The 26,822-nt window shown below is 55.0% G+C and overlaps 1 protein-coding gene across 1 annotated transcript in view; it reads left to right on the top strand.

The window, feature by feature from the left end:
* The first annotated feature begins 7,598 nt into the window (after nucleotides 1-7,598).
* Nucleotides 7,599-26,822, top strand: part of TAFA5 (TAFA chemokine like family member 5) — a 189,076-nt gene continuing 169,852 nt past the window's right edge. The window contains exon 1 of the mRNA XM_065887768.1: nucleotides 7,599-7,803. Within this exon, the coding sequence (XP_065743840.1) occupies nucleotides 7,692-7,803 (112 nt within the window). The 5' untranslated portion in view covers nucleotides 7,599-7,691. The remainder of the gene's footprint in view (nucleotides 7,804-26,822) is intronic.

The raw sequence follows: 26,822 nt of genomic DNA, 5'->3' as shown, positions 1-26,822 counted from the left end.
ACACCAAGATGTGAGAAAATGCAGCACATAGAACTCTCATACACGGCCAGTGCAGATGTAAAGTGGGACAGTCATGTTGGAAAAGAGTTCGCCATTTCATACAAAGTTAAGTTTGTAGCTGTGATATGATCCAGCCATTCTACTCCTTAATATTGACCCACAGGGAAATGAAGACATGTGCTTATACAAAAACTACACACGAATGTTCACAGCAGCTTGATTTGTGATAGCCCAAACTGTAGGCAACCCAAATGTCCATCAACAGGTGAATTCATGAAAAACAGTTGCATCCGTGCGACGGAACATTACTCGGCAGTAAAAAGGAATGAACTATTTATTGATCTCTTCAGTAACGTGGATGAATCTCAAAATAATTTTACTGAGTGAAACAAGCCAGAAAAAAAGGAGGATATACTGTATATAAGTCCATTTTTATAGGTATCTAGGAAATGCAAACTAACGTATCATGACAGAAACCATGGTTGGATTGGGCAGGGAGGTGTGGGATGGAGGAATTGCAAAGGGCCAGTGGAAATAGTTTCAGGAGATGGATGTGAATACGTTCTTTCTCTTGATTGTGGTGATGTTTTCACAGGCACACACACGCCAAAATTTATTTAAAATGTCCACTTCAAATGTATGCTGTTTATTGTATGACAATTACTTCTCTTGTGATGGTTAATTTCATGTCCACTTGGCTGGACTATGGTCCCCAGTTGTTTGGTCAAACACCTGTCTAAATATTGCTGTGAAGTTATTTTTAAGGTATGATTAACATTTAAAACAGCAGACTTTGAGAAAATAGATGACCTTCCGTTACGTGGGTGGGCCTCATCCAATCAATTGAAGGCCTTAAGAGAAAACACTCTGATGTCTCCCAAGAAGAGGGAATTCTGCCCCTGGATGGACTTTGGACTCCAGCTGTGACCTCATCTTTTCCCTGGGTCTCCAGCCTGCCTTGTCCTGCAAATTCTGGACTTGCCAGCCTCCACACTTGCATGACCCATTCCTTAAATCAATCTTTCTCTCTCTCTCTCTCTCTCTCTCTCTCTCTCTCTCTGCCTCTCTCTCTCATTGGTTGTGTTTCTCTGGAGAACCCCGACTAATACACCTCTGTAAAGCTGTTATAAATATCAAAGGATACAAAAGATGAAAACCCATATTCCCATTGACAGCATATTTAAAATTACAAATGGAAAAATTGTCCCATGATCCATTCAACAGCTGAAAAAAAAGATTTATAATATAGGTGAAAGACTGGTAATACCTGTCGTTGTCTTATTTATACCTTTCTGTATTTTTTACATTTCAAAAAATTGAAAGAAATTAATTGCAAAGTTAAAAGAGTTCTTATTCATCAATAATAAAAAGACAAAACACCAGGAGAAAACTTGGCAAAGGATATAAACAGCTGATTCACAAAAGATGTTAAAATGACATATACGTGTTAATCTTCATTAGAGCAAATAAATGCAAATGGAAAAAATAATAAGAACTTTTTATCAACTAAGTAATTGTCCAAGTTACTTGAGTCAATAATTATAACCAGGCTGCTATGGGTTGGCTGAAATGGTTACTGTCAGGTACTGTCTGGAGAAATGTAAATTAATATAACATTATTTGGAAGTTCATTTAGTAATATATAGCAAGACCTTAGACCGGTGTCCTTATTTTGACCTAACAATTCTAGTTCTACGATATTTTTCTACAAATAACCATAACTACAGGAAATGATTTAAGTACAAGTGTGTTCATTGCTGAAATCCTTAAATAGTCTAAATGCTTTCTAAATGCTTAGAAATAGTCTAAATGTCCCCAAAAAATGATTGATTAAAAAAAAGGTGGTATTTATGCATTACAGAATTTCAGACTGCATGGAAACAAGGTTCTGGAAGAGTGTGTGGTGCCATGAAATAACGTCCGCTACATGTAAAGAGCCTGTTTACAAGAGTTATAGACCCAGCGATTTCATGCCTAGGTATGTCTCTGAGAGTAATGAAAACATATGTCTACACAAAAACTTGTTCATAACGTGACTAACAGCATTATTCATAACAGCCGAATGGCAGAAGGAACCCAATGTCTAGGAATTAATGGATGAATAAACAAAAGGGGTCAAGCCATACAATGGACTATTACTCAGCCTTTAAAAGGACAGTAGTGTTGATGCCAGCCTACAACATGGATGAACCTTGAAAACATTATGCTAAAAGAGAGAAGCCAGTCATAAAAGACCACATATTACATGATTTCATTTATAGGATATGTCCAGATTAGGCAAATCTATAAAGAAATCTATAAATCAGAAAGTAGATTAGTGGCTGTCTAGGGCTTGCCAGGATGGTATGGAGGGCTCTGGGGTAACAGAGGGTCTGGGGTGTTTTTTTTGGGGGGATGATAAAAATGTTCTAAAATTGATCGTGATGACCGCACAGGTGTTTAAAAGTATTGTATTATACACTATTTAAATGGGTGAATCATACGGTGTGTAAATTATATTTCAATTAAGCTGATACAAAAATAAGAAAAAATAAAGATGTACAGAGTGAATGCGCCGAAAGAAGTGTACAGTTACTAACAAAATGCCGAGTGTGGCTAACTGAGTGGTGGAAGGAAGGGACATTGGGTTTTCTTTTTGCTTATCTGTCCGTTTCACAAATTTTTCTGTAAGTGAACTTAACTGAGTAATGAGAGGCAGGGGAGCTACAGGGCTGAAAAGCACCCTGTCTGGAGTCAGACTCCCTGGGTCCGGCCTCTGCTAGCCCTTACCGGCTAAAAATACTGCAGCGATCTCCTCACCTCCTTCCCGCCCCCAGCTGTCCCACTTGTAAATTCCGAAACGGAGTGCTTCAGGGGATGGTTCTGAAGGTTGAGTCAACCATTTCTACCTGCCCAGAACATGGAATAGAGCCTGGCACACAGTACAGAAAAATCACCACTTATCATTATTAAGACTGAATCGATAAAATGGATAATTGTTCATGAAAATGACACATAGATTCCCTCTACCAAGTCCCTGGAAAGCACTGTTCCAGGGGCCGAGAGTTCCACCAGGTTGCTCTCCATCTCCTTGGAGATCACAGCCTGCACCTGCCTGAACTTCCCACTCCTGCTTCTGTATCTTCTGCCCTTTGATGCTTCCTTCTGGGCTGCAAGCTTCCCCATCAGCCTGAAAGCTCACAGAGGAAGCGGCTGACCTCACTTATTTGCCGTCTGCAAGGAGACACCGCTACCCTCTTCCCAGTTTTCTAGCCAGAATCTTGGAGTCACTCAGGACACCTGGTCCCCCCCTTCCCGTTTCCCATGGCCGGTCAATCCCATCTCCTGAACAGCTCCTGAGTGCACCTGTGTCCCCTCATCCCCTCTCTCCCAGAGAAGCAGCCAGCCTGCCTCTCACATGGACTTGTACACCTGCTGCCGACTGACTGCTGTCCTGCCTCCCCTCCCCACCCTCCCCCTGCACTCACTTTGGAAGTGATGTCTTTCCAAACGGACATGGGAGACAAGGGTGCCAGCCCTCAAAGGGAAACCGGCTGTGTTTCCAGAGGAGGGGCAGCCAGGCCCACCACAGTCCAGCCCTTTAGCTGCCTGCTACCTAGACCCACGTGTATTCTTCATAAAAGGGGACCTGCTTTTTCATAACAAAGTCCCTCCCCGTTGTCCCAGTGGAGACATCCCATCTCACCCAGTTAAAACATCCTGCTCAGTTCAGGAGCTCTGGGAGCTGCGAGGGAGCTTGGCAGCCCATGACAGAGTGACAAATAAGACATTCAGTACGGAGGAGAAAAAGCGAATGGGAAAACCACAACCAATATCCCTGTTTTCAAAAGCAGAGTGGGGAAAATGAGGCACGCTTATCTCTAAGACGAGCCAAGATTTCCTGCCCAGACTTGGAAGGAGTCGTGAGGACCCACCCTCACGAGCCACGCCTCCTCTACAGGGTCTCTCCATTCCTGCCTCCGTGGCCACCTGAGCCGTCCACGGTGCAGGGCGCCCCTCCCCGGGCCAGGTCTCAGCAGCCCTGTGACTATCCACTTGATGTGGGGTGAGACCCAAGGATTTCCTCGGGGTTGAACACTTCCATCCCTTGTTTCCTAGGCTTGAAGTGAAGGTGGTGGTGTGATTCTCTAATAAAACTCACCCGAGTTTCAAAATTTAATGTTCTATCAGTTCTGGCTAGTAATCAAAACCAGCCACTCAACAACAACAAACTGTCACTGGGTAGTATGCTTGGATCCAGAGCTGGCTTTCTGTTGCCTAGCAACAGAATTCAGCGCTCTGCACATCCCCATCCTGTTTCCATCTTGGTCTCTCACGGGGCCTCCAGGAACCACCGGTGTCTGCCCCTACTTCTGGGCTGCATCCTAGCTGTGCCGTTGTGATCAGATCAGGATCGTAGGCCTCCGGTCAGGAGGCCCCAACCTTGTCTCTTTTCCCACCACCTTACCCCTTCCGGCCTCACTGGGTTTCCAGCTCTCCATGTCCCTGGATTCCGAGTCATAAGCACCAAGAACTCCATTATTCTTCCTCTCTCTGGTGAGAGTTTTCAGTACAGGGCATGAACTAGTCGATCCACTCCGACTTCCTAAAGTTTTCCACCTGACAAAGGTTCTTTGCTCGAGCAATCTTTAGTCAGGCTCCCGAACCTTCTCTAGGCCCTACTTCCTTGTAGGATCCACTTTTACCAAGAATGCTGCTAAGTCTGTTTATTCAGAACCTGATCAGGCTCCTTACCCTCCCCCCACTCCCCCAGGTGACCTCTGACCACCTGGCCTGCCTGCAGCAAGAATCTTGTTGGGTCAGCCTCGCCAGAAGCCGCCCCCCCACCCCCCGCGATGTTTCCTGTTATTCATTTTCCATCCACTGACTCTCACCTGCTCCTGGGCCATAAATGTCCACTCACCCATGTGGCAGGCAGGGTTGAGCCCTGTCTGTTTCCCCCACTGCAAAATCCTATCCCACTGGTCCCTGTACACATCATGACGGTCCTGGATAAAGTCTGCCTTACCGTCTTCAACAGGCGTCACTGAATTTTCTTTTTTTTAATACATGTCAAACTCCTGACATTGCGGCCACAAAAATCTCCTGGCCTGAGTTTCAGGATGAAGGAGACTGTTACCTTCAGCGTGTCCCCTCCCTCTGCTCAGACCACCCTCCCCAACCATCCACCATCACCATCTCCTGCGTCCTTCGCAGGACAGCCCCGATGTATCCTTCCAAGTTCAACACAGACCACATCTCTCTATGGAACAGTGTTTGTCAAGCAAAGGAAATTACAGTGAGCAAAAATTATTGGGTGGGCAACCAGCACTTTAAGAAATGAATTAGGATAGAATCGAACATATCAGAGAGTACTGAGGGTATAAGTATTGTTCTGTGAAACTTTCAAGTGTTTGTCTGCCTGTGTGTGTGTGTGTGTGTGTGTGTGTGTATGTGTGTGTCTTAAGGATGGCACCAAAAATGTTTGAAAACCACTGGAAGCTTCCCTGGGATGCCCTTATGGAACCCCACAACCTGATTTGGCCCAACTCTCCTCTCCTCTGCCCCAGCGGGCTCTCTAACGGCCCTCCCCCCTTCACAGCACTGGCCACACTGCACTGTAGTGGCTGGTTTCCTAAATCAGCCACACATTTCCAGGGGACAGAAAGTGCATGCCTGGTCCACTTTCCCTCCTCCAGCACCTGGCATCTCGTAGGTGCTCAGTAAATTGACGTTGAGTAAATGAATGCCCAGAACAACGCACAGGATGAAATGCAAGGTGTAACATTTTTACGAGCCACATCCTTTTAACAGGATGAAATCAAATGAATGAATCGTGAAGGTGATGCAGGCATCCATAGCGGCTCCATGTACTCCGGTCGAGGCGCCCCTCCCTGAGCCAGAGGCAGAGGAGACAAGGGGTCCTGCCCTCTTGCCCGCCCACCGCCCCCAGTTCCCAGGGGTCCAGGTTCTGCAGCACCTCCCTGCCAGCCAAGGGAGACGGGGAGCCGCAGCTGGGAAGACACTGTCCCTGCCAGCCAAGGGAGACGGGGAGCCGCAGTTGGGAAGACACTGAGACGGGAAGTCAGAGGATCGTAATTAAACAGGACCAGAATATGTATGAAGAAAATCAGCCTGGATACAACCATACTCCAACACCAGCCCTGCCCGAGCCCCTGGCCAAGGCGCCCGCGGAGCCGACCCCTGGGTCCAGACAGACCACCTGGCCTGCGTCTTCTGCTCTCTGCGTGCTCGCTTCCCCCACTGTGCGTGTGTGCGCGCACGCACGCGTATATGCGTGTATGTTGTGTGTGTGTGTATATGCTGTGTGCACATGTGTGTGATGTGCGCGTGTGCGTGCTCCTGGGAGAGCTGTCCCCTCACGCCCTCACGCCAGTCTCCCTGGTTCCTCAGGGGCCTCCCCAGCCAGGACTCAGGCGAAAGGAGGGACGTGAGTGAACTTCTTCCATCTCTGCTTCTCCCAGCTATTCAATCAGCGCTCAGGCCCTCTAGTGGCTCCTGAGAAAGGGTCCCCAGCTCCAACAGTACCTCACGGGTCCCCAGCTCCCCGTCCTCACGCAGAATCCGGAAGAACCCCTGAATGGGGAAGGATGCGTTTCTATGGCGTGTCCACGAACCGGCAGGGAGGCAGTGCTCAGGCGGACGGTGTGTCTGGGCACCGCAGGGTCAGAGCCTCCCCGGGTAGCTGGACCATCTGGTCAGCACCTGGACTTGGGAGCTGTCTTGCCCAGGGGACAGGAGAGGGAGGAGTGGGGATGGGGAAAGTGACGCACTTTCTCCATCCTCGGCGTTAACACAGGAGACCAGTCCCGGGTGGGGAATTTAGAGACACAAGACTGGAGCCTTGTGAATGGTGTGCACGGAGACCGCTCACCAAGGCCAGGACAGTAGGCAGAGGTGGAGGCACTGCAGAGGGGCCGAGGACAGGGCTCCTGGGACGTGTGTCCTGGCCTGGCAGTGCCCGGCCTGGGGAAAGGAGCAGCCTTTCCTGGGTGCTCAGCTGACTCTGCGCGGGTCCAAGGCTGTGCTCTTCAGGGGTTTGAGAACGCCAACAAAAAACCCAGAACAGGGATGACAAGGCCCATCCGCGTAAAGGGGCCAAAGCCCCCTATACTTGGAATAAACTCCGGTAACCCCAGCCGAGGCAAGGTCTGGGACCCAGCGTTGTAGGCAGGGGCGGGGAAAGGATGTGGGCGCCAAGGGCCTGCGGGCCACACAGCCCCAGTCCACAAACTTCACGCTGGCCGGCCCGTCCCCCCCGCGAGGTGCCCAGGCCACGGGCGCGCCGGGCCGTCTCTGTCGCCATCCAGAGGCGCGGTTCCGGCGCTTCGTCCGCTCGGCCGCCGCCGGCCTCCGCAGCCAGCACCGGGGCCCCGGTGGGGCCCCCGCGGCGCCGGGCACGCGCATCGGGGGCGCCCCTCGCATTGGTGGCCGGCGCGCCGAGCCCGGGCGCGCAGCGACGCCCGGAGCGGCAGGGCCGGCGTCCCCGGGCTCGGCGGGCGCGGGCGCGCGCGGCGCGGGGCGGGCCGGCGCAGGGCGCTGTGGGCCGGAGCCCGGGCGCGGCGGCGGCGGCGGCGGCGGCGGCGGAGGATGGCGCGCGCAGGGCCCGCACGTGGAGGCCGGCGCGGGGGCGCGGGCAGGGCCGGCTGCTGAGACGCGCTGCTGCCCCCCGCGCGGGCGCCGCGGCTTCAATGGCGCCATCGCCCAGGACCAGCAGCCGGCAAGATGCGACCGCCCTGCCCAGCATGTCCTCAACTTTTTGGGCGTTCATGATCCTGGCCAGCCTGCTCATCGCCTACTGCAGTGAGTACCGCGCGGCCCGGGTCCTCGGCCGGCCCTCCGGTCCCGGCCCCGGCGCCCGTTCCCCGTTCCCGGGCCGCGGCTCCGGCGGGGCGCCCCGCGGGCCGCTCGGAGTCCGTGAGGAGTTGCGAGCTCGGGGCGCGCCGTCCCCCGGGTCCCCGCCGGTCCTGCGCTGGGCCGGGAGGGCGAGGGGCCGGCACTTCGGAGGCCGGCGCCACCGCTGAGCCTCCCTCCTCCGACTCCGGGGCAGGGCCCGGGCACCAGGCCCCGGGTGGCGCGGCGCGTCCCTGCGCGGCGATGCCCGCGGCTGCCCGGCGTGCCGCCGCCACTCCCGGCCCAGGCCCGCGATCCGAGCCGAGCCGGCGGCTTCCCGGCCGAGCCGAGCCGCGCGCTCCGGAGGCGGCGGCAGGTCCGGGGCGGGCGGGCAGCGCTGCCTGGGCTGTCGGTGGAGCGCCTTGCCCTGAGCTTTCCGCTGGCGACACTCCGGCGGAGGACGCGGCGGCCGAGTCCGGAGCGGGGCGCCTGGGGCAGGAGCGGGGCTCGGGCTAGGTCGCGCGGCTGGAGCTTCTGCCTTCCCGGGAAGCAGGCTCGCCGGCGCTTTCCTAAAAAAGATAAGTGAGGGCTGGGGTGCCCGGAGAGGGCTCGCCGCTTCCACCGGCATTTCGCGAGTAGGGTCCGAGGACCCGAGCCGGTGAACCAGTGGGTCTGGCGCGGGGCCACGGGCTCGGGGCTGGGGTGGCGCGGGCTGGCGGGCGCCCGGGGCACAGGCTGGGGGACCGCGAGCAGGGTCGGGGTCTGCCTGGGTGTGTCGGGGGGACAGGCTGGGGGCTGGGGGAATGGAGGCTGGTGGGACGCTGGGCACAGCCTAGGGACTGCGGTGGGGGTGGATGGTCAATGCTCCGGACACGGGTTCGCGGCTGGTTGGATGGGTGGGGAGTGGTCAGCGTCCGGGCACAGGCTCCGGGCCGGGATGGCGCGGGCAGGTGGGCTCCCCCGCCGACCGCCTGGCACAGGGTCCGGGTCCCTTCCTGTCCCAGCGGGAGGAAAGGACGGGCGCTGAGGAACACCTGTCATGGAGAATTGCCATGGGCGATGGAAAAATATGGATTCTTTACAAAAAAAAAAAAAAAAATTGAGAGAGAGAGAGGGAGAGAGAGAGAGAGAGAGAGAGAGGGAGAGGGAGAGAGAGAGAGAGGCCGGCGCGGAGCCTCGCTCCCCGCCACCACCTCGCAGCCCTCGGCCACCTAGCTCCCAGCCCGAGCCTTCGCTCTCTCCAAAATGGGACCGCGGCGGGCCATGGAGACGCGGGGCGCGCGCGGTCGCGGAGTCCTGGGACAGCCCAGCCCCCCCACCCCCCCGCCCCATCCTCCCCGAATGGCGGGGGAAACCCGGTGCTCAGAGCAGGAGTCGTGCTGCTGGTCTCAGCCGGGTTGTGCATTTCGCTGCAGTTGCTGGGGACGCGTGGGGACGCGTGGGGAGGGGTCTCCGAGCGGGAAGGTTCTCCGTGGGGCCGCAAGCCCGACTGCCCAGACTGGCACCGCCATCCCGGCTGCACCCTGCCTGCCCCTCCGAATGCGTTCCTGCGCTGGCTGCCTGGAGGGGGGCTGTTCTGGGGGTTTGAGCGAGGTGTGTGCCCTCTCCCCAGCTCCTCGCGGCCGTCTCGGGGCGTTGGGGCAGCGTTCCCAGGGTTCCAGAGAAGAGCCTCAGCCGGCTTCCTTGTCCATGGGAAACAGGTGAAAGGCAGGTAAACTCGGGGCTCACCCAGGAGGTGTCATTTAAATGCACTTCCTGGTGGCAGCATGGGAGGGGGGCTCATCCAGCAGTGTTTGGGAAGGGGATTGTTGTGCCCCAAGTCCCCAGGCTGCTGTCCCTCCCCGGCTCTGGGGACAACATCGTTGGTGCCAAGGCAAGAACCCGGCAACCACAGACTGGCTGGGGAGGCAGCCCTCCGGGTACAGAGAGGAGCAACTGCTAATTGTTCAGTACATGACACCTCCGCCCTGCCCTGTGGCTTCAACACTTCCCACCCCAGGTGCGCCAGCCAGGGCCTTCCTTTCTCACCTTCTGTGTGCAGTCTCTGCTCACTCCACCCCCCCACCCAGCACCTCCTGAACCTGAAGGGGGACCCGCTATGTCTGTCCTGACACTCACACCTTTGCCAGACTGCTGCTTGCTCCAGGCGGCGGTCCGGGCCTGCCCGCTGCTCAGACACTTGGTGGAACCGGAGATCCCATTGGACACTCAGGCTGCTTTGCGGAGGCCTCCCTGGCATTCTGGAAACAGCTCTTCCACCAGGACGACGACATTTGGTAAAAAAAAAAAAAAAAAACATCTAATCCAGAATGGCCGATATCATTAATAGCCGAAGCTTGGGTTAACCACATTTTTATGGTTGTTTCCACCTCCATGGAATGGAATAACTGACGATAAGATAACGTTTTTGGACACACGCCATTACACCAGAAAGGCACTTGGAGAAATTAAAACATTTCACTAATATACAAAATAGACATATGCACCTGGAGGAATGAAAACACTAAAATACGAACTAGACAGGATAATAATCGATAGCTTGGAACACCAGCCCTAGAGAAAAAAGAACTTCTTTTTTTTAGAATTGATATAAAGCAAATAAAGTGCAAATGGAACAGTTCCTGTGATTTCATTCTCTTTTCCAGTATATCTGGGATGAAGAAGAATAGTTATAGCACCCATGTCTGTAAATTGTTTTTGTTATCAGTAAGGATTTTTATTACCCAAAATGTTTTTGTGTTTTGGAGCAGTTCTATTTGTGTCATTAGTTAGGGAGACTGATAAGTGTCACACAGGATTCAGTTATCCTGCCTATTAAATCTGTGCATTTCTCTGCAGCACAAAAGGGGTTCACTTTCTGGCGCTGCTAGAAGAAAACTGGAATCTTTCTTGGCGTCGTTTTCGGTTAGGGGCGTTCTACTGTTCTTGGCCCCGCGAAAGCCCTCCCTTCCTTGCCGCCTGCTGAGGTTCATATTTAAGGAGATGGGCTCCACCCTCTGGCTGGAGAAAGACCTGCAGTCCACCAATTAGGTTAGTTGCTATAGTGACACAGCCTTGTCATTTTTCTCCTATTGGGGAACAATTGACAGGAGGAAACAGAAAGAGGAAGGGGGCCCTTGATGGCTTTCTTTAGAGATGCAGACTCCATCTCTGTGTACGTTCCCATTACAGCAGGGATGGACGCTTGGTAAAGACTTATCTTGGGGAGGTGATGAGCTCCGATGAGAAAATTGAAACTCTCCTTCTCTCTGGTCTGGGGAAACCTCTGTCCTCATGGCTTGGAAAGCGCTGAGTTAGATCGTCTTCCCCTTAGCGTATCTGGAGAGGCGAGTTCTGCCTGGACCTGGTTCTTGGGTGGAGTGGGACAGCTCTGGCAAAACCGTAGTGGTTTGCCTGTGTGCTGTGCTCAGCCCCGAGACCCCGAAGATGCAGTCTGCTGTGCTGGCTTACAACATGCTGGCTGTAATAAACCGTGAGGGAGGTGGAGAGAATGATGAACTAGTGGCGGCCTTAGGACCCTAAGCCGTGACTTGACACCGTGCACGGTGTTTATTTCGAAGTCCGAGAAGGCTGTGCGTTCACGTAGGTTGCCCGTCTCCTCTTTGGACGGGCTTGGTGGACAGCTGCTCCTGGCGTGTAAATGGTGGGTGGGAGGAAAGTCTTATATTTGAAAGTACCAGGGAGTAGGGTGCGAGAGGCAATGGGACTCTGTTTTCGACTTGTTTTTTTTTTTCAAATAAATCTCATCAAAATTGAATGGCAGCTTTAAGTTAAATCTCATGCCATAGACCTCATGCAATTACGAGAAGAAATTACAAACAACTTCTGAATTGTTTTTTAATCCATTAGAATACTAAAGAAGCGTAGGCTTTCTGATGCTGCATTTTCCTTATAAATACGATTTATTGCATATTTAGGAGAGATTAGAATATGCCACTTTCCTGCTGTTCAAATTTGATTTCTGGGGTTTTCCAAGAGGTGAAATTGGAAATACTGGAGACTGAATGAAGTGATGACATTCAGAAGTTTATTTCTCATCTTTTTTTTTTTTTTCTCCTACTGTGTTTTTTATTTGATGAATTTCTGGCCGGAGGAGATGTGCTGTGTGTGTTTCTTTCAACAACTTAAGGAGATAGGTTGCCTGTTTGTGGAATTTGTATTGGTGGAACTCCACGCCCCAAGGATCGGCGAGCCTGGGGGAGGTTATGCCCCTGGAAGCCAGACAGACTGACTGGTGCCCCCCCCAGCCCCACACCCCTCCCCCCACCCCAGCCCAGACACCGCCAAGAGGGGCCACGCCCTCCAGGACTCCCCTGGCAACTCACTCTTTGCAGCGAGGCCAGAGGATAGCGCCTCCCAAACGGGGGCTGTGTGCCATAACTCAGCTGGCCGGGTCTTTGGTACCAGGCGTCTGGGCTGAATTCCACCCAGGAATTTCTCGCTCAGGACCTGCCACTTGACATCCCCCGGGAGGAGATATGGAGATCAGCTTTTGTGGCATGAAGTATTTTCAGGTGACTTTTATGGGTGTGATTACGGGAAAATGTTATGATAATGTGGCACGAGAAATGGGAAGAAAAGCAAAACATTAAAATCCCCATTTCTTTATATAGCTTCGCAGCTGCGCTGATTTACAAGGGCTCATTTTTGCATTAAAATGTGGTGCTCTGGAGTTAATGACCTCTACAGAACGCCACCTGTCACCCAGAGCCCTGGGTGCCCGCTGAGTGTTGGGGAGGAGATGGGTTGACAAGGAGGATGTGGGTCAGGGTTCCTGCGTGAGAGGGGATCAGTCGGATGCTGGTGGCAGAGGGGGCTGGCCGCTGGATCTGCTGGACTTTATTTGTTTGGGGGATTGTCACTGGCTGTCCTCTCAGGGGCCGGGGCTGGCACATGGGGTTGAGAGTGCCTGGTGGTGTCCCTTTCTGCAGGCAACCGTGCACGCCATCCGTGAACCCCAGAGCCGAGCTCCGGCTGCCCGGGCTGCCCCGGGGCTCCCACGGCTTCTGCGGAAGCGTCCAGCGATGGCCTGCTCCTCCTTCCACGTCCCCCTCCCCACGGTTTCCGTATCTGGGCCCTGGCGTGGCGCTAACTGAAGCTCCCGGCAGGCAGCACAAGCTGGCTGATGGCTGGGCTTTCCAGAAACGGCCCGGCAGCTGGCGGCAGATCTGGGCAAGCCGCCCCATCTCTCCTTCACCCTGCAGACGTGGTGGAGGGCTCCCGCAGGCTTTGTAACGTTTACTTATTTATTCCAATGGCTGGCAGGAGTCGAGTGTGGAATCACTTTTGTCTCCAACTAGGCCGGCGGGACTCCTCCGGCATCCCCTGGTCCTCGTGGCTCTCGGGAGGCCCAGCTCCAAGTTGGCGTGCCTGCGGCGTCCTCGGGAATGGTGGGTCTAGGCCTGGTGGGACAGTGGCTGCTTGGTGAGATGTCCCCTGGGGAAGACCCCACTCATCTTACGATGTTCCCGCCTCCCGGTCCTGGGCCCTGGCGTGTCACCTGCTGTGGAGTCGGCCTCCCCCGTGGAGGGGCTGGCGTCTGTGGGGTCCCACCTGGGCACCTGGCCCTCCCTCTAAGTGTGCTGGAGGCAAGAGCGGTGCAGAGCCGGCCCCTGGCGTCTGTGCCTCAGCTTGTTCGTGTAATGAGGAATTAGGAAGCCTGGGGACACAGAGGTGGGCAAGACCGCTTGCGTCCCAGTGTGGGGGGTGCTGGACGGTTAGCACAAAGCAAAGGCAGTAGAGGACGGGGCACCCAGCTGGGCCCGGCACCGTGTTCTGCTGGGGTCCTTGCTGCCTTCTCTCAGGTCACCGCCTGCCCCAAACTCTCGGCCCAGGGTCTGGCCCTGAATCCCCTTCCAGCCCTGGAGCCTCCTCTTGGCCTGCCTGGCCTTCGCCAGGGCCTCTGCACTGCCGGGCAGCCTCCAGCTCTGTCCCTGTGCCCAGCCTCCTGTGAGTCCTTCTCCAAAACACACCTAGCCATCCTCCAGGTCTGTCCTCCCCACCGTCACCCGAGCCCCTCCTGCATGTATCAGCATCGTCCTCGGTGGCCCCTCTGCCTCCAGGCGGGCCGACGGGAGATGCCCACGCGTGGCTTCCCTTAGAATGGAGCCGGCACCAGTCCTCTCCTCCCCGCCTCGCCGCCTCCCCGCCCACGTCACTCAGGGCCTCACTAAAGCCCATCTTTCCTGCCCCGGTGGCCCTCTCCATCCCTCTGTGCTGGCTGGCAGAGTCCGGCCGGGGGCCGGCACCCCAGGGCTCCCTCCATGGGAAAGTGATGCGTGTGCCCGTTCTCTCCTGCATGCCCTGGGGTTACTCACTTCGATACCCCACTGTCCTCGGGGTCGCTCACACGGCAGCTCCCCCACAGTTCAGCTGAATGCAGCGAGGGAACCCTGAGCTGGACCGGTCTCCAGAACATGCCCTGACCCCAGTGGTGGAGAGCTCCTCTTCCAGGAAGCCTCCCCTGAATGCACCGCTTCCTTTCCCTCTCCAGCGCTCTGTGTGTTCACCTGGATGGTGGCTGTCACGGCTCTGGGCCTCCGGGCAGTGACTGCCCCATTCTCTGAGAAAACACTCGTTGATCCTGGCGCCCTGGGCAGTGAGCTGTGACCGGGTCGGGGCTGAAGGTCTGGGCCCTAAGGACTTGGGGTGCCCCGAAGGTCTAGGGGTGGGGCTGAGGGTCTGGGTGTGGCCAGAGGACTGGGGGCGGGGCCGGAGAGATGTATTCTGAAAATTGAAGTTGTTGGGTCCAGAGCATCGAATCTGGTTCTAACACCGTCTGATTGAAGAGGAGAAGAAAGAAAAACGTGTGGAATCTCAATGAAACGTTCACTGTTTTCAAAGGGTCCTTGGTAAGCTTTCACACTGCCAGAGTGGAGAGCTCTCCAGACCCTCCCAGCAGCCTCACCTCCTTTCCTTAGCTTCTACTCCATCCTTATTTTCCTTGAATACTTGCTTTCTCAGGATATCCCTGGGGTTTCTTCCCCGTAGCACTGTGGACGTTTGGACCAGGTTGCTCTCCAGGGTGGACTTTCCTCATGGTGGGGTGTTGGGCAACATCCCTGGCCACCGCCCACTCGGTGCCAGTAGTCTCCATCTCCCCAGCCCCCCCGGGGTGATAACCAAGCCCTTGTTGTGTGTCCCCTGGGGCTAGAATCCCCCCCATCCTTGGGACCTCTGATTTAGTTTGTGGGTCCGCAGTCCATAGGCTTGTTCTGGCGTTTCCTGGTTTCATTGAATCGGGACTCTGGTCCTGGGGCTCAGTGCCAGCAGCGTGACAACCTCATGACCGCGTCTGTAGCTGAACAGACAACACGGGGGTGGGAGGACATTCAGCCCGTCGCCTTCTCTGGCAGGTGCATCTCCCCAGTCGTGCCCAGACCGGCTGGGCTGTGGGAAAGGCTGTCTGCTGGGAGGGGACAGTGTCTCCCCACGCTTCTGTCTCCAGAGCTTGGAACCAGCCTTAGGGCTTGAGGTTGGTCCCAGATTCTTCTCCACATCCTGATCTCTCCATATCTCACATATAACTTTATCGCTGATGGTGGTAAAGCCATTTAGAGGCAATAAAACATTCCTGATCCAACGGGGACAGGGCAGCCCGCCCACTACCTGTCCGTCATCTACCCACCGGCTTGACGATGCTCACCTTTTCAAGAGGCATGATTTTGGAGATTTCTGTCTAGAGCCCATTGGAACAAACTCATAAACGCCATTCCCTCCAAAAGTTCTGCTGCCCTTGGCGGGACCTTGGCTGCCTGGAAGCTGCCTTTACTCAGTCCTTTTTGGGGGACGCCAGAGCCTGCTGCCTGTATCCCTGATGGGGCTCCGCCAGGCTCTTTCTGTTCCGGCCTGTGCCCGCCAGCCTTGTCACTGGGCCCTGGCTGGGCCCTAGGAGCCCCTGCACGGGGATGGTGCCCGGGGTCAGCCGGCCTGTGCCGGCAGGGGGAGCACGCAGACCCCCTATGCCTCAGGATGTGCCCCTGCCCACCCCCCTCCCCAACAGGCAGCGTGTTCTAGTCCCTGGGCAGCCTGTTGCCGCCTTCCTTCGGGAGCCCTACCCCATCGCCCCACTCATGCCATCTGTGCCCGTGGGGCGGCGGGGATGTGCTGCTCTGTATGTGGGTGCGGCTCGTGAAGATGCACGTCCCACTGTGTCAGGCAGCACCCCTGCACACGCACGCACGCCCACACTTGTGCGGGTCTCCCCGCAGCCCCCAGCCCCGGCCCGCATGTTGCTTTTCAGTCTCAGACTCGCGTGTCATGAGCCAAAGCCATTGACGGCCCCGCCAGAGTCCTAGTCCCGGGAGACCCCAGGTGGTGAGCCCAGGGCAGCACGGGGATGGGGTGGTTGGGGACTTGACTATCCCTAGAGCTTTTCCTCATCGGTTCCTTTTTAACCAGGGAAGTGGGTTGCACAGGTGTGGCCTGGCGGCTTCCCTGGAGGATACAGGCCTGGGGACCACGCACTGGAGGGCAGGAGCAGACAGAGCTCAGTGCTCCCCTCCCTGTGCGGCTGCTTCCACTTCCCCGGCCCTTCATGCCGCGTCCCTGGTTTTGTGCACTCACGTGTGTACACACACCACAGACATGCATCCCTTCTGATTTGGGGCCTCCGTCTCTGCACCTGATGGTGATGGCGCTAATGGTCTTTCCTGGCCCCAGACGCCCCGAGGATCAGAACGGAGTGAGTCTCGTACTTTGCAGGGATCCGACCTGCGATCCCAGGACCAGCTCATCCCAGGGTGACAGGGCAGCGTACGCTCGCCTGGACTTGGGCTCCTTGGGCTGAAGGACCAGTGAGATTTCGCTGTAGTTCACACAAGGAAGTTGCAATATCGCTGGACAGACACCTCGAGTGCCCTTGCAAAGAAGGCGTGGGTCGCTCGGGCCGCCTGGTGCCCAGTGGACTGGGCCTGATGACCAGGTGTCCCTGAGCACAGGGAGCGTGCGGCCTCGTCCGCGGGGTGGGGGGCCCTCCATGCAGAGCAGGGACTGCGGAAGGTTTGCTGCTGTGCCCGCTTCCGCCGCGGCTGAGCTGGAGAGCAAACCTATCAGGACACTCCCTGACACCGAGCGGGCCTGCAAGGACCTTGCCGATTGAGCAGTGAGTCCCTGGGACCCGGCTGGCAGTGAACTCGGGGGCTGGGTTCCGCCTCCCGTGGTCCCTCCCCAGGCTGACATCCTCCCACATCCCGGAGCCACCTGCCACGGCACCTCAGGGCGCCCACGACAGACAGGGCTGGGGGAGGTCAGCAGGTGGGCCTGGGCCCAGCAGCTCTGCCCAAGGGCAGGCGGTGGGTGTGCCGGTCGCCCCGCGCGGGGTGAGGGTGGAGGACAGCTGGGGACTCACACTTGGGGTCCTGGCAGGGGAACAGCCCGGAAGGGCCAGCCTTGCCTTCCCCGCCCACGGGCTTCCTAAGGCCCCTTCTTTTGGTAGCACATTCCCTCTGACCTCCTCCCCGATGCCTAGGGTGCCCCCGGCTCCAGAGCTGCCTGGACTCGGCCCTACCCCCATTGCCAGCCCCTTGGCCACAGCCCGTCCTTGCACCCACCCTCCGGACGTTCAGAGCGGCCGTGAACTCTCGAGACCACACTGTTGAAACAGAGTCACAGATGTGGACAGCAAACTTATGGTTACCTAAGGGGTCAGGGGGGAGGGTAAATTGGGAGATTGGGACACTGACATACACACACTGCCATGCATAAAACAGGTAACTAATAAGGCCCTGCTGTAGGGCACAGGGAACTCCACTCCTCTGTAATGGCCTGTATGGGAACAGAGTCTAAAACGGAGGGGATAGATGGGTACGCATGACGCATCCACTTTGCCATGTATACAGCCCTGTACAACAACTCTGCTTCAACAGAGACTAGAAAAGAAAGACCCCGCCCCCCCCACCCCCCGCCACCAGCCGCCTCAAGCCCACAGCCCCTGCCTGCTCGGCCTCCACCCTGGGGCCGCCCCCCGCCCCCCGCAGGACAGGCTCACGTTCTGCATATGGGGAGCTGCTGGGGAGGAAATGCACGGATTGATCCGAGGGGCGTCCTCGCCCGGGGCCTGCCTCCTGCCCAGCCGTGGGTTCCCCCTGGCCTGTTCGCCTGCGCTCAGACCCTCCGCCCTGGCTGCCAGGCCCAGCAGCCGAGCGTGCTCAGGAGATGCTCTGGCCGCCCGAACACCCCTGCGGTCCAGACTCATCTCTCCAGAGAAGGGGGTGCCTGGGGTGCCCAGGGCGGGGCGGGGCAGACACGGGGCCAGGCAGGGGGAGACAGCCGCCCCTCGGAGGGCTGAACTCTGCTGACCTCGCCGTTCTGACCCCGCGAATCCTCCCAGGGATCCGGGGCTGTGGCTGGAGAGAGGTGGTGGATACACCTCACGGGCGCACGTAAACACTCGCCGCATGAAGGAGGCCCTCTCCCTCTGACCCGGGCTCACAAGCCCTGACAGTTCTAGCAGGGCGGCCAGCGGAGCCTGACGGGCCACCGGGCCCGCACATTGTGAGTGGTGTCCGCAGGTGGGAGGATGTCGTGGGCCTGGATGGGGACAGAGCCGGGGGCCCTGCGAGGGTCTCCTTTCTCCCCCGGGAGGCCCAGGCATGAGCTGAAGGAGGGCTGGGCAGGGTGTGTGTGGCCCCGTTCTCATGGCCCCTCTCTGTGCCCCCGGGTCTGGGGCTGTGGACTCACCGCAGACCCTTGCTGTCGTGGTCACAGTCGTGCTGGGTCCACGGCATGGGCCTCTCCAGGGCAGGACCCCAAGCACAGCACCCCTGCTTTACTGATGGCTCCGGAATGGTTTTCCAAAAGGACAGACAGAATCGAGTCCCTGCAGAGATGGGAGCGGGGTAGCCAGGGCCCTGAACTTTTCAGGACACTCCCTTCCCCAAGTTGTCCCCACCTGCCGTGTCTTGAATGTCCAGCAAGAGGGGCTGATTAATACAACCGGGCAGGCTCTCCCGGTGCCCTTGCTGACGGCCTGTGATGGGCCGCTTTCTCCTAAGTTCTATTCGGAGGGTTTCACCTGATGTTTAGGAAGGTCAGTACCAGCATTGCGAACGTCTCTGAGCTTACCTACTTGTTACTAAAATCCACCGATGATGAGGTGACGGCGGAGTCTTCCTGGCCTGCTTGACCGGCCCGTGAACGAGTCGGCTGGAGCCAGGCTAGGCCGTGGTCTCCTGCTGTCAGGTACCCGGGTGACATCGGGGGGCAGGGAGTGGCCAGTTTTCTAAGACCTGCCTCGCATCTGATTTTAACTGAGTGTTGAGGAAGGCAGTTTTAAAGCACACCCGTTGCCTGAAGCCTTGTGGTTCGGGGAGGGGTATCCGGACAGTTCTCTGGAGGGCTTTCCTATCAGGACGTCGCACGGTTAAAATGCTAATGCCTCCACGCCACCCTGAATGCCACTGGATGCAGGGGAGAGGCCTCTCTCTGGCTCTGTTTCTAAATTATTTTTCTCCATAGCAGTTCCATTACCTAATAGCACTTCCCCGGGCATAGCTGAATGCCATTAATGGGTTGACAGGACTCATTGCTAATCAACTGATGCTAATTTATGGTCCTCGCTGCAGTGGCTGAAGGAGGCCAGCCACGGAGCCACGCTGGGTCTTCCGTGCATTTCCCTGTGTCTCTTTTCGTGTCTCTTTTCTTCCCCGGCTCGTGTTAGGCTCTGTGGCCGTAGGAGTGAACCCTGCAGGGAGGCAGAGGCTGGCCGTCTGGGCTGTGTTTCGGAGGACCTATCACATGCGTGTCTGCAAAAGCTGGAGAGGAGAGGCCTCTGCTCCCTCAGCGCGGGAGGGCAGGGGTGGCGTCTAGGGAGACGGTCACCTTGAGATGACCGTGGGGGTGGCGTGTGTTTCCAGAGCTCACTGGGTTCTGGAAACACGTGCCTGAGTCGGGCCAGCTCTGTCGGGAGCCACTGCATTGTGACCCCCGGAGACCTTTGCTCTGGCGTCCTGGTCGGCCCAGACAACATGCATTCCACACATTAAAAATGGTCAGGACCCAGACCTGGGAGCAGGTGTGTGTCAGTGAACTTGGGGAGGTTTCTGAACCCCACCACAGTGAGACGTGAGCTCCAGGCCAGCGTTTGCTGAGTGTGGCCACATGTGGGAGGGCCCAGGCCTTGTTCCTGTGACCTGTGCACGCCTGGGAGTTGGGGACGTCTCCATTCACAGGAGCTCCCCCAGAAGTGGGGGGCTGTGGGCCTGCCAGCTCCACGCCGTGTGGCCCTGCGTTCACCCAGGGATGGGAGCCCCTCTGGGGCAGGACCTGGGCCTCCCATTGTCAGCTTGGTCCCGTCGGCTGGGTCAGGGCCTGCGAAGAGCAGGTGCCGCGGATGAGTTAACCCAGGATTACTGCTGCTGTCGCCATTTACACGTGTGTGTGAAAAAGGCTCTGATGCTGATTTGGCCGACAGGGTGGGGTGGATATGGGGTGACCTGCCCGTTTGACCCTGACTTGGAAGACTACCTCTGGCAAGTGTTTTTACCTGGGTGGCGGAAGGGCCTTTAGCAACTTCCGAATCCACTAAAGTTCCAAAAGGAGACAGGTCGTCCAGGCCACGGGATCCTTGTGGCCAGCGCCCTGTTTTCCTGCCCAACTATAACCCAGACGAAGGCCTTGTTTGCCCCAGGAGTCTCCCCTCTGGTGCGCCTCTCGCCCCTGTCCCACCACGAGTCCCCACGTCGTTCTGGAATCCTGCCTTCAGGGTCCCGATTGAAGCCCCCATATTCCCCAGCCCTGGCAGACTCCGCCTCTCGGGGCTTCGGTGACCACGGCTGGATCCGCTGCCCAGAGAGACATGTGCTGTTAGCCTAGGGCTTGTCCATGCAGTGGTGCTTCCCTGTCCACGCGGGCCATCCTTGGAGAGGTGGGCACTGGCCCTGCTATGTCACTCAGCTGCAGTCCTGGTGGATGGGCATCCTGCCAGGCGCCCAGCAAACCGTGTCCACTTGATCTTCACGGCAACCCTCCCAGCTCAATGTTTGTTTTCTTTTCATTGTAGAGGGAAGTGAGGCTCAGGGAAGGCAGGGGACGCGCGCAAGGTTCCTGGTGGGAGAGGTGGAAACAAAGCCGGGTTGTCTTCTGGGGCCCCAGCCTGGTCCTGAGGGGTTTGGGAGGCTTGGAGAGGAGACCCGTGATGGGACTTGCAGCCAGCCTTGGGGGCAGCAGAGGATGGTCCAGACACCACGCCAAGAGGGGCAGGTGGGTCTTGGACTTCAGGGTCTGGACAGGTTGTGGGAGCTTACTGATGATGTATCTGCTGTTTCCAAGTTAAGTTGCAATCGCAACTTTAAAAAGAGAGGGGAGAGAAAGAGGGGACGGGGGAGGGAAGGAGGAGAGGAGGAGGGGAGAGGGAAGGAGGTGGGGAAGGGAAGGAGGGGGCGGGGGAGAGAAAAAGGTACAGTCACAGGGTGGGGCTCCCGAATGGAATCTCAGAGGCCACTGCAGGGGTCCCTTCCGCTGGCAGGGTGCGGCCAGGGGTCTGCACTGGGGAGACTTTGGGTGCTTGGGTGCCTTCCATACCCCACCCCACCCAAGCCTCCTTGTGAGCTGTCTGGGCAGGGCAGTCGTGGACACTGTCCCCCACTGTGGGCGTGTCTGCCTGTTGGTGGGACACACATTATTTGCCTTTGGGATTGAACCAGTTGCATCCGGAATGCTCCCGTGCTCAGGAACCCACACAAAAGCCTGTAGCCCTCCCAGAGAGGACATTTCTTTTTTTTTTTTTTTTTTTAAGTTTTGTTTCAGTGGCTTATTCTTTTTTCTAATCTTGTTTTTTTTGACTACATTGGGTCTTCATTGCTGCATGCCGGCTTTCTCCAGTTGCAGCGAACGAGCGGGGGCTACTCTTCGTTGCGGTGCGCGGGCTTCTCATTGCGGTGGCTTCTCTTGCTGCGGAGCACGGGCTCTAGGCCCGTGGGCTTCAGCAGTTGTGGTTTGTGGGCTCTAGAGTGCAGGCTCAGTAGTTGTGGTGTACGGGCTTAGTTTCTCCGCGGCATGTGGGATCTTCCCGGACCAGGGCTCGAACCCATGTCCCCTTCATTGGCAGGTGGATTCTTAACCGCTGTGCCACCAGGGGAGTCCCCGAGAGGACATTTCTTGAACCACTGCTGGGTGCCAGTCAGGTGCCAGGCACTTCTCGTACTTTGTGGCATTGAGTCTTCTCAGCAGGAGACGGGATATATGATTCCCTTTTTATAGAAGAAGAAACTGAGGGTCTCAGAGACCCACAGTGCCTCCCTGTCTACCCCAAGTGTGATGAGCTGCGATTTGAACACGGCTGCTGGCCTCTTCAGCTCTGGATCTTGCCGTTAACCTTGTGAAACACCTACTGCCCCATGGCGGTGTGGAATCGCGTGGTCACCATCTGGCTGACCAGGGCTGTGACACGCAGAGCACTGCCTGCAGGCTATGGTGATGTCTGTCTGGGGACTGAGGAAGAATGTTTAACCAAAGGCATGCGGACAGCCTTGGCAGTTGGCACTATGTCTACAGAAACGTCATTCTAAGTACACCCTGTGCAGACCATTGCCACTGCCCGTGGGTCAGGGTCTGTGAGACCACTGTCAGATTCAGAACAGCTGTGACAGTCTCGGGGATGGTTTGTTAGACTGAGAGGAGATTAAATTGGCAAAAGGGAAAGGTTCACGGAGACACAGTCTCCAGGAGACACCAGGCGTGAGCTCCAGGCCCCAGGGGGTGGCACAGTTCCCCAGTGTGGACGTGTGACAGCCTGTGGAGTGTCACCGAGCAGGGGCACACCCCCGAGCCCTGGGGCCCAAGGTGGCTATTGGGGGTCCCTTGGTGGGTAGGCTCCAGTCCCCTAGACCCAAACCAGGAAGAAACAGAAAATATGAACTGACCAATTGCCAGTAATAAAGTTGAATCAGTAATTTTAAAACTTGCAACAAACAAAAGTCCAGGACCAGACGACTCCACAGGTAAATTCTACGAAACATTTAGAGAAGAGTTAACACCTATCCTTCTGAAGCTAGTCCAAAAATTTTCAGAGGAGGGAACACTTTCCGAACTCATTCTGTGAGGCCAGCGTCACCCTGATACCAAAACCAGACAAAGATATCACACAAAAAAGAGAAAATTACAGGTCAACATGATGAACATATTTTGCAAAAATCCTCAACAAAATACTAGCAAACCGACTCCAGCAATACAATAAAAGGATCATACACCACTGTCAAGTGGGATTTATTCCAGGGGTGCAAACATTTTTCAATATCTGCAAATCGATCAATGCGATACACCACATTAACAAATTGAATAAATAAAAACCATATGGTCATCTCAATAGATGCAGAAAAAGCTTTTGATAAAATTTAACACCCATTTATGATAAAAACCCTCCAGAAAGCAGGCTTAGAGGGAACTTACCTCAACATAATAAAGGCCATAAGTGACAAAGCCACAGCCAAAATCATACTCAATGGTGAAAAGCTGAAAGCATTTCCTCTAAGATCAGGCATAAGACAAGGATGCCCACACTCACCACTTTTATTGAACACAGTTTTGGAGGTCCTAGCCACAGCAATCAGAGAAGAAAAAGAAAAAAAGGAATCCAAATTGGAAAAGAAGTTAAACTGTCACTGTTTGCAGATGACACAATACTATACATAGAAAATCCTAAAGATGCTACCAGAAAATGACTAGAGCTCATCAATGAATTTGGTAAAGTTGCAGGTTACAAAATTAATATACAGAAATCTGTTGCATTTCTATACACTAACAATGAAGTATCAGAAAAAGAAATTAAGGAAGCAGTCCCATTTACCATTGAACCAAAAAGAATAAAATACCTAGGAATAAACCTACCTAAGGAGGCAAAAGACCTGTGCTTAGAAAACTATAAGATGCTGATGAAAGAAATTGAAGATGACACAAACAGATGGAAAGATATACCATGTTCTTGGATTGGAAGAATTAATATTGTTAAGATGACCATACTACTCAAGGCAGCCTGCAGATTCAATGCAGTCCCTATCAAAATGCCAATGGATGTTTTCACAGAACTAGAACAAATAATTTTAAAATTTGTATGGAAATATAAAAGACCCAGAATAGCCGAAACAATCTTGAGAAAAAAGAACAAAGCTGGAGGAATCACCCTCCCTGACTTCAGACTATAGTACAAAGCTACAGTCGTCAAAACAACATGGTACTGGCACAAAAACAGACACATAGATCAGTGGAACAGGAGAGAGAGCCCAGAAATAAACCTACATACTTATGGTCAGTTTGCGACAAAGGAGGCAAGAATATACAATGGAGAAAAGACAGTCCTTCAATGAGTGGTGCTGAGAACACTGGACAGCTACAGGTACGAAAAATGAAACTAGAACATTCTCTACATCATATACAAATGTAAACTCAAAAAGGATCAGACACCTAAATGTAAGACTGGATACTGTAAAACTCCTAGAGGAAAACATAGGCAGAACACTGTGACATAAATCACAGCACGACCTCTTTGGATCCGTCTCCTAAAGTAAAGGAAACAAAAGCAAAAATAAACAAGTGGGACCTAATTAAACCTAAAAGCTTTTGTACAGCAAAGGAAACCACTGACAAAATGAAAAGGCAACCTCCTGAACGGGAGAAAATATTTGCAAGCGATATGATCAATAAGGGATTAATATCCAATATATATAAACAGCTCCTACAACTCAACGTCAAAAAAACCTGATTGAAAAATGGGCAGGAGAACTGTATAGACATTTTTCCAAAGAGGAAATGCAGACAGTCAAGAGGCAAATGAAAAGATACTCAACGTCACTAATCATCAGGGAAACTCAAATCAACACCAACATGAGATATCACCTCACACCTGTCAGAATGGCTAACATCAAAAAGAACACAAATAACAATTGTTGGCGAGGATTTGAAGCAAAGGGAACCCTGGTACACTGTTGGTGTATGTAAATTTGTGCAGCCACTGTGGAAAACGGTGTGGAGGTTTCTCAAAAAACTAAAAATAGACCAGTAATCCCACTCCCCGGTATATATCTGAAAAAAAAAAAACAAAAAAAACCACCAGTTCAAAAAGATACACGTACCCTAATGTTCATAGGAGCATTGTTTACAATTGCCGAGGTATGGAAGCATCTTAAGTGTCCATCAGTAGACCAAGGGATAAAGAAGATGTGGTATATTTATACATAATGGAATATTACTCAGCCATATAAGTGAATGAAATATTGCCATTTGCAGCAACATAGATGGACTTGGAGGGTACTATGTTAAGTGAAATAAGTCAGACAGAGAAAGACAAATACTGTATGATATCACTTTTATGTGGAATCTAAAAAAAAAACAACATACAGAGAATACAAAGAACAAACTAATGGTTACCGATGGGGAGAGGGAAGGGGGAGGGGCACTACAGGGCTGGGAGAGGTGGGAGGTACAAACTATGGGGTATAAGATAAGCTCAAGGACGTATTGTACAACACGGGGAATAGAGCCAATGTTTTGTGATAAGTGTAAATGGAATGGAACCCTTAAAATTCTATAAACAAAGAAGAAAATCCCTAGTCCTGAGGGACCATCCTCCCTGACCTGGGTGGAGGGGGTGTCGCCGTGTGCGTCCTGGCCAGCACGGGCACTGCTGTCATCTGGTGTGGGGTGACACGTTGCACTTTTAGGGGTGGCCAGGACCCTGAAATTCACAGCGCAGGGCTGGTCTGGGAGCCAGAGGTGCAGAGTCTCGGGAGCTCGGGGCAGCTGGGGCGCCCCCCTAGGGCGTGAGCTGGTCAGCAGGTAGCCTCGGGGCTTGTGCTGTGCTTGGTACTCCACGGGGCCCCATCACCCCTCTGGGTGCTTTAGTTTTGCGCCTGTGGATGGCCTGGCCTCTTTGGCTCCTGCTTGGGCCAACCTGGCTGGGGGGTGGCTCAGGCTTCCAGGAGGTGGGAGCGTTCTCCTCGCTGGTGCCTTCCAGGGTCCAGCCCTCCTGGGTTCCTTTAGCCCCCAGAGGCCCGCCCACCCTGGGAGGCAGTTGACAAAGCCCTGAGCGCCTTCCTTTTGGAAAATGCCCTTCATTCAGCAGCATCTGGGTCTGCAGAGAAGCCGTTTCATCGTGAGTTTTGATTATACAAAACACACTTGCAGAGACCGAGTCAAACGCAGTGCTTGCCTCCCAGGCTCTGCCCTTCCAGCCCCTTTGCTGGACCAGCCGGACCCGTGAAGCTCTGAAGGGCCATTCCCTGAGGCTGGCTCGTGCAGGCCTGTGTGTGGGTGTCGTGGACTCCTCACGTGGCCGGTGGGGACGGCCGCTCCCCGTGCACGCATCCAGGGGCTGATCTGCTGGGTCGGGGGGGAATGGGAAGCCTGCTTCTGTGTGCCTCCTCCCCCAGGGCTCTGTGGGGTCTCCCCAAGCTGGGTGGGCTCCCCTCCTTGCATGCTACTCAGGGCAGGGAGGGGGGCGTCTGCTGGGCGTCCCCAGGCTGCAGCTGGTCATGGGTGTGACGGGTCCCCGGGGCACAGCGTGGCGTGCAGGCAGCAAGCAGCCAGCCCAGAGATGCTGGCCACGGCGCAGGTGGGATGCGGGGAGGGTGGCTGGGGCCCACGTTGCACACGCGGCTGCATCTGTTGGCCCAGGAGGCAAGGTGACCAGAGCCCCCTGCCCTCAACTCCCTCTCACTGTCACGGCCTCACTCCAGTCAGGAAATAGCCCCCTTCTGCTCTGCCCCGGAGACAGATGGTAATTTTAAAGACTTTAAGCAAAAACTAAAGGAAAATAAGAAAGTCCGAAATGAGGACAATACAACACCTAGACGGTTTGTAGGGTGTGTGTGTGTGTGCGTGCGTGTGTACGCACACAAGTGTACGTTCGAACATAACTCCTCTCAGTGTGCTTCTCTTCCCTCGTGGTGGGTCATCAGGGCTCAGCCTCCATTACGGACACGAGGACCAGAGGCTTCCCGAGGCCAGACGTCAGCTCGGGGCCTCAGAGCAGAGCTTGGCCGAGAGAGGCCGAGGCC

Source organism: Phocoena phocoena, chromosome 11 (genome assembly GCF_963924675.1).
Source record: "Phocoena phocoena chromosome 11, mPhoPho1.1, whole genome shotgun sequence".
NCBI classification, from domain to species: Eukaryota; Metazoa; Chordata; class Mammalia; order Artiodactyla; family Phocoenidae; genus Phocoena; species Phocoena phocoena.
This window is presented reverse-complemented; position numbering and strand designations above follow the sequence as displayed.